This window comes from Drosophila serrata, unplaced genomic scaffold, assembly GCF_035046125.1.
Source record: "Drosophila serrata isolate PLE 108 unplaced genomic scaffold, ASM3504612v1 contig_251, whole genome shotgun sequence".
NCBI classification, from domain to species: Eukaryota; Metazoa; Arthropoda; class Insecta; order Diptera; family Drosophilidae; genus Drosophila; species Drosophila serrata.
Genome location: NW_028257149.1, coordinates 597,966 through 606,187, shown reverse-complemented (window position 1 = coordinate 606,187; position 8,222 = coordinate 597,966). Strand labels below are relative to the sequence as shown.

The following is an 8,222-nucleotide window of genomic DNA, read 5'->3' as shown; positions in this document are numbered from 1 at the left end:
CTAATTGGTAAGAATAGTATAGCTATCGATAATTTTATATTTAAATATTAACGAGAAACCCAAGTTTAAAACTTATTACTAAAAAAAAAAAACATTACTTTGCATTCGGAAAACTATCCACTGTTAGTATTTATTAAGTTAATAATCTATGACCAGTAAGTAACTATGATCAGTAATTACTATGAGTATCTATGAACATAAAGCAACTCTAAACCATAAGTATCTATGACCAGTAAGTAACTATGATCAGTAAGTATATGACCAATAAGTATGTATGTATGATCAGTTACTTATTTTGAACACTAATAAAAAATGACTTGCAACTTTTTTAACATAATACATTTCTGAGACTTGGCCGGCAGCAGTCACTTCGTTCCGGTGATGTTAGAACCAGTTGGGAATCATAAGCACAGATGTGCGAGATTTTTTTGGAACAAATTAAGAGCAATCTATTAAAATGAAACTATTGAGTTGTTCGTCTATATAATTTTACTAGTATATAAGTTGGAGCATACCGAATCTGTGGACTATATATACATATATATAGCTGCCATAGGAACGATCAGAAAATTTTAAGACATATATTTATAACTTTTCCAGTTTTTAACAGATTTTCATTAAATTTAAAATGTAGCTATTTTACTTTATTCCACAATGTTGATTAAAATTTTATGAAAATCGGACTGCTATATCATCTAGCTGCCATAGGAATGATCGGTACATTGTTACAAAAAAAAAATAAAATAACATTTTCAGTTTTCAACCAAATTTTATGAAATTTGAGAAATAGTCTTTTCATGTTATTCTCCAATATTGAGTAAAATTGTATAAATATCGGACTACTATATCATATAGCTGCCTTACAAACTATCGTTATAAATAAAAGAAAAGAAAAATCGTTGGATGTAAAACTGTAAGTATAAAATGTATAGGTTAATGAAATGAAAGCTGGTATTACTTTATTGGTTTTTTTTAACATAAATATATATATTTATATATAATAAATAATGTATTAATTCCTAGCATTAATTTAAGTTCGCCAGTTGATGCTGATCAAGAATATATATGGTTTATAGGACCAGAAACAACTCCTTTACAGCGCACAAACTTTCTGATTAAAATTATATTACCATGTAGGGATATAAAAATATATTATATATTTTTAAGTTTTATAAATTAATTCAAAGACTTGAGAATTAGAGCCAGGGTAATAAAAACAATAAACCCACTATAGGGTTTATGCAGAGGTGGTGGAAGTCAAAAAGAGTCTAATATATTTAGAACGTTTTAAAAATATATTTAAAAAGGCAGAGGTTCCTAAAATGAAATGTCAGCTGAATTTTTAAATTTAACAGCAGCAAAAACAAGACACAAATTTTAAATTACTGGTATAAAGGTGGTATTTCATTGAGCTGGAATTGTATATTGCGGTATTTTTATTAGCTGGCTGGTATTTTCTATCGTTATCGGCGCGGTCACCCTGGCTCTAGTTGCGTTGGTGGAGGAGGAAGAGGAAGAAGCAAAGACCAAGAAAATGCACAGATCGCGATCGGTGCAAAAGGCAATGTGGAGAGGAAGTATCAAAGCGTAAAAATCGAAGGCGGCCGCCATCAGCATCCGCGAAACACAGCAACAACGGGAGCAGCAAGAACGGAGGATTCAGCAACAGCAAAACAACAACAGAATATACAGCACAGCGAGCACAGAAATACACACATAAGAGAAATCAAAATAAAAAGGTACAGAATATACGACAGAGCGTGTGTGTATATGTATGTATAATTGTTTGATGAAAAATAGAATTACTGCATTTCATTTATGTACATTTATGTACATTTATGTATATATGAGTAAAAGCCCCCTTTGTGTCTGTGCGCGCTTGAGTCTGGGTGTGTGTGTGAGAATGCGACAACAACAATGGCAGCTTGACCCCCGCACAGCTGTGAATGTTTTCCATCTCCATCCCGCTTACACTTCCATTACCACTTGCACCCACTACCAGCCATTCCTTTTCCCACCTCGCTCTATCCATCGAATTTCGCAAATCAAAAGCAAACTTCGATTTGCAATGCATGTCAATTGCGCTGGCTCTGCCAATTGGTTTTTAATCAATTCGGTTTTTTCCCGTTAGTCAAATGCCCTATCAACTTTTTTGGTGTGTGTGTGTGTGTGTTTGTCGTGCTCTTTAACTCCCGTTAAGTGCAACATTTCTTTGTTATGCTATTGCCATCCCATTCGCGCTCCACAGCACCCCCTACTCCACCTCCCCGAAAACTACGCACTTTGCTTTTGGCCTGCTTATTGCTTATTGCGTTGTGTGCTTTCCTCTGCCCCGCTCCTTTGCTTTTGCGTTTTAAAAGTCTTATCACTACGTATAATTAAATGTGTTGAAATGCGGAGTAAAAACTTATTTGCTAAATTTTTGGCCCCACAAATATACATATGTATGCATATACAACTCTCCCCTCTCGCACACATGCAGTCAATGACCCAATAGGCATTGTGTGTATGGCAGTGTGTGTTGCAAAAACACCTCCAAAGATGTCTCCCTAATTTTGGCTTTGTTTTTGGCTTTGCCTTGATTTGGCTTGGCTTTATTTTTAACCCTTCGCTAAACCGTTGCATTTGACCTCGTTCAATTGTGGTGTATGGTGGGTCTTTTGTTGCTAGGCTCCACACACACGTGCACTTTTGAAGGGCATCGCCACTTCGGCTTTGGCCTCTCCATCCTATCCGTTGCCCTGCTGTTATTCCTCATTTCTTTATTTTGCATTTGTTTTTGTGGCTTTGCCTTGCTGCATTTTACAGCTGTCCTTGATTATAGCTTTTCTTTGCTTTGCTTCACTTTGCTTTGCTTTGCTTTTCTTTTTTCTTCTCTCGGTCGCTGTCCCTCTCTGCTACCCATCGCTTTGTTATTATGATTTGGCTTTGCCTGGGTGTGCGAGGGAGAGGACGGACTGGGGTGGGGAGTAGTACTGCACTGGCATCGGCGACCCTCTTCCTTTCCCGCTCCCTGACGCCCTCACTCCCTCGCACTCTCTGCTTTGCGCTTGCTCTCCTGATTGTCGCTCTCTGCTTCATGCTGGCTCTGGCTCTGCCTCTGCTGGCGTTGCTCCAACGTGCGCTGCTTTCTGCTTTCTGCTTTGGGGGCTCGAAACTCTGTTGCCAGTTAATTTTCAGAGTAACTAGTTGAAGTAGACAACAAAACGAGTGAAAACACACACCGCACACACAGCAGCAGCTCCTATATGCATAAGGGAGGCACATAGCCATTAGCAGCAACAACAATTATAGCCCCAACGAACACAGCAGTTGCAAGTAAATAACCAAAATGTATAACTATGTTTTTCCTAATTCTACAAAAGGCTGAACTTAAGTGTGGATGTGTGTGTGTGTGTGCAGTGTACTGTGTGGTTATGATAAGAAACATTTCTCGATATTCTTTGTGTCTTTTTCAAATTTAAATAATTATAAAATAGAAATAGAGTGCGACAACAACAACAAATTGTTCTTTCAGCTGACTCGCATTTATTTATTTTCTTTTTTTTTCTTGTTTTCTGTTATTGTTGATATTCCATGTGGGCGCATCACTCTCGCACACCAACACACTCGCAGACAAAAAGCAAAGCCAATAGTAAAAACAACAACAAGGGCAAAATGGAGCCCGAACAGTAATACCTCGCTTATTGCGTACAGTGAAGCCACAACAAAAGTAATTCTCCACATACGCATACATATGCACACGCATACAGTCGGAGGTTATACAGAAATCGAAAGAGAATTTCACAATTTGTTAAACTAACGAAGCCAAACCGTGGCAAAGACAGAAACGGAAAGATTTTTGATGTGATAGGGGGGCGAGAAAGAGACGGGAAGTCGGGGGAGCTCGGGCACAAGCAAAAGCACTACAAGCGCACACACACACACAGTGCAAGAGAGTGGAGAGCGAAGTAACAGCAGAATTAGCTCATCCCAGAGCGGGAGAGAGTGGGTGATGCAAAGGCGACAAAGAGAGAAAGAGAGCGAGCTGCGGAATGGGGATAGTAGTCAGATGGCACAGTGGATCAATTCTGTCCCCTAACTAAATATGCTTGGTTAAGTCGCATCTTTTAATTCCAAACCATTTTAAATTTCCCAATACTATTTGTAATTTCAAGAACACACTTTTATCTTCTTATTGCTTAAAGTGGCACACACAAAGTAAGTTGTAAGTTGCAAAACTTCTCAGATTGACAAATACAATATTTAATTAAATTAAATCGCAATCCTTAAACCGAGTCAGTATAATGAAATAGAATGCTTAAAGAAATAACAGATAACAAGGCATCCTTATGGCCCACGGTACATTTGTTGATTTCAAGTTGATTGTGGGGGCTGGCTTCTCTCTCACCTGCTCTCCCTGCCCACTGTCTCTCTCTCCGCGCGCCTTTCTCTCTCTCTCTGTCTCTCTTGGTGTTTGACTTTCGAGCGAGCAACAACATTAAACAGCTGAGCTTGTTTGAAAACAACAGCCACCAAACCATCTGAGCTCCGTCATCGCCCCCACTTCGCTCCACACCACTCGCTCCTTTCTCGCCCCACTGGAAAAGGAAATTGAAATTGAAACGGCATCACCCAGAGCAACGGTTGGCTCGGCCAGTCAAAGCTAGAGCTTAACGGTATCCTGAAAGTATGCAGCATAATTCTGCTTAGTAGATCCCTTTCGAAGGACAACAAATTTTTGCAAATGGCAATGACGTAGTTGAGAGCGAGAGAGGGAGAGAGAGAGTGGTTTAAGCTACGACGTCACAGATTGCTGACATAGTTTCCTCATTTAGGCCAAGTATGCATTTCCACCAGCGTGTTGTGTGTGTGTGTGCAGAAGAGATTCGCTCAGCTTGGTGACCTACATAACCATGAATATAAATATATATATAGATAACTGAGCAAGCCAGAAGGCAACGCGACATCCTTCAGATCGTATCGGAACAGGAATCGGAAGAGGAATAACTTGTAATCGAAAGTCAAGGCAAATTTTTTTAATTTAGAATCGAATTTCGAATTGAATTTTGGAACTTCTTTAGAATTTAGAAGCTCCCTGGGGCAGCTGCAGGATAACCCCAAAGTAGAATCAAGGAAGTATATCCATTTCAAGGATGTGTTTTTGGCGCCTTTTTTTGTTAATGTGTTATCAGGCGATTTAAGGCCGTTTTTGAAGGCCTGGAAAAGTAGGCAACACCTTTTTTGAGCTACGCAAAGGATTAAACCGCAACCTCCTTTTTCTTAGCATACCTTTTGGCGCCATTTCCCCAAACAGAACTGGAGACCACTAATAATGCCATCTACATTTGCTTCTAGTGTTTATGTTTATCAATTTAAATATTTTATATTGTTTAATACATTTGAAATCAATTAAGCTGCCCATTCTTATGAGTTTTTCCTAATATTGCAGGCAGCGACAGTTCTTTCCTCTATCGCTCTGGACCCTGCCAGTGAGAGTTGACGGATGCGGAGGAGTTCGCAGCCATCGGTGGAGCAGCAGACGACGAAGAGCAACAGGAAGTGGAAGTGGTAGAGGAACCATAATAGCAATATACTTGACAAAAATACACCGCCTTAGCCTTAAAGAATAGACAACAACGACGACAACTCCACTCCACTCCACACCAAATCAAAACCAAACCAATCAAAGGCCCAACTGCAGCTCTTCAAACTCCCCAGTCCCTATCCCACGTAAGCAACAAAAATGTCCTCGCCGAGTGCCGGAAAGCGTCGCATGGACAACGATGTGATCAAGCTGATCGAATCGAAGCACGAGGTCACCATCCTTGGCGGCCTCAATGAGTTCCATGTCAAGTTCTTTGGCCCCACAGAGACGCCGTACGAGGGCGGCGTGTGGAAGGTGCGCGTCTACCTGCCCGATAACTATCCCTTCAAATCGCCCAGCATTGGGTTTGTGAACAAGATCTATCATCCCAATATTGACGAGTCCTCTGGGACAGTTTGTTTGGATGTGATCAATCAGGCCTGGACTGCACTGTATGATCTATCGAACATCTTCGAATCGTTCTTGCCCCAGCTGCTCACATATCCCAATCCGGTCGATCCGCTCAATCGGGATGCGGCCGCTTTGTACCTGCACGAGCCGGAGGAGTATCATCGCAAGGTGGCGGACTATGTGCAGCGATATGCCACCGAGGATGCGTTGCGGGCGGCGCAGCAGGAGCGTGAGAGCAGTGACAGTGAGTCGAGTATGTCCGATTATAGTGAGGATGAGGCCAGGGATATGGAGTTATAATATCGGTTGGAATGCCAGCAGCAGCCAACTAAGGATCTACCGCTAACACTAACACTGACAACAGCCTAATATATATATATATATATATATATACAAAGGAAAAGGATATCCCTCTCACTTTCGGAAAGCAAGCTACAATATATATATATATATATGTGTATATATATAGCATATATATATATATATCGATTTAATTGATAAATGATTTGGATTTTAAGCTAGAAAGTGATTCGATGATGTGGCGTGCACACACGCACATACATGCATATATATATATATATATATATATATATAAATATATATATATACATACACTATATATACACACAATGCATATATATATGTACGTATATACACATACTATATGTATGCATTTACCTAAATGTAAGCGGAAAGTAAAACGAAAAACAGAAAACAAGATTTGAAAACTCTTAGTTTTAGCCATCAGTAGCTGTTAACAAGGATAACAAATGATAATTGATAAAAAAAGGAAGAAGTATAATGAGAAGGCTAAGATTGGAGCAAGGTTAAAGGATAGCAAACAGAGCAAAGCAAGGAACTTACAGAAACGAAGAGGAAACAAACAAACAAACAATTTAAGAATGGAACATGGTTATAGTAAGTGCACAGACACACAGACACAGGCAATATATAATGAATAATGAATAAGGAATAATGTATAATGAATAAGATGATGTGCTTTTTGGCTTTGTTCAGACCTCGTTCCATCGTTCTATAAAGTTCAATAGAGTTTTAGAGATCAAAATGTACCACAAGACACAACTAATAACGACCTGCTCTTAACCAAAATCCAATATCCAATTGCATCCGCTGAAGGATCTGGACAAAGTTCGCTTTGCCTTAACCCTCGATGGCCACACTCTAAAGTAATGTATGATTAATAAGTGACTCAATGCCCTTTCGGAGCTAAGAGGGTTAAGATTATATTATGTTCGCTTCGTAGAATCTTTCAATTTAAACGTTACGTCTCGTACACACTCTTTATGTCTCTGTCTCTGTGTGTTTACTGGTAATATTATTCAAAATTTTAACTGTTTAAACTAAGGAGAAAAAAACCCCGAAATACAACATTTGACTAAGCAGCCTTGGCCCTGCGAAAACGATTTAAGATTAACCAAGACAAATCCTAGATAAAGGAAGCCGTGGAACAGAATTAACGTTGCAGTTCATTTTCTTGTTAATTAATATTATATTGTACGGTTATTATGTAAATGTTTTAAAATAGGATTTCAAATTGAACGTGTAATTAAATGCAATAACTCTTATGTCTTAACTTATGCCACACCGTGTTTAAGCCAAAATTAACACTTGTTTACTTTTATTTTAATTTTTTTTTTCTAATTTAAATAATTATTATTATTATACCCCGAAAATCCCAACCCAAAATGTTAATGGAAATCGATCTGAATCTGGAACTGGGTTAGTACGCTGCGGGTTTAAACTTAACTGAAGAAATCAAATCAAAGTGCAGACATATATAGACATTACTGTACTGTGTACTAAAAGAAACCACAATATATAATAACAATACTTACGCCTAAGTCGAACAGAAACAGAATTAATGAACAGAGTAATCTATCTGATAGTTGTATATAAGTTACACACGCGCCTATATATGCTGATTCTATCTATCTATCAGGACACACAATAATTAAAACGTAATTCAAGCAATCGAAGGAGTCGGAGAGAAAATAAAACAAACAAAAAACCAGAAAAAATATAAAAACAAAAAATATGTTGTTACAAAACAAAAGTGAAATCTAACAAATAAAAGAGGAAACGAAAGAAAAAAAAACTTAAGAACAGTATTGATATTTTGAGAAAATGAAATCGAAAAGGATAACGAAGCGGTAAGCGGTTGTACCAAAGACCAAAGGTAATAAGATGCGTAACGATCAGAGGAGTACAGGAAACACCACTTATA

The 8,222-nt window shown here is 38.4% G+C and overlaps 1 protein-coding gene across 2 annotated transcripts; it reads left to right on the top strand.

Annotated features, from left to right (window-relative positions):
* The first annotated feature begins 1,396 nt into the window (after positions 1–1,396).
* UbcE2H (ubiquitin conjugating enzyme E2H) lies at positions 1,397–8,093 on the top strand. 2 transcript variants are annotated; one of them, XM_020950206.2, is made up of 2 exons: positions 1,397–1,739; positions 5,432–8,093. In XM_020950206.2, exon 2 carries the CDS (start codon positions 5,726–5,728, stop codon positions 6,275–6,277), a length of 552 nt encoding a protein of 183 aa, XP_020805865.1. In that variant the 5' UTR covers positions 1,397–1,739; positions 5,432–5,725; the 3' UTR covers positions 6,278–8,093. The 2 variants fall into 2 exon arrangements, with proteins under 2 accessions (XP_020805865.1, XP_020805866.1); XM_020950207.2 differs by having other exon boundaries at positions 1,495–3,318.
* Positions 8,094–8,222: the final 129 nt, after the last annotated feature.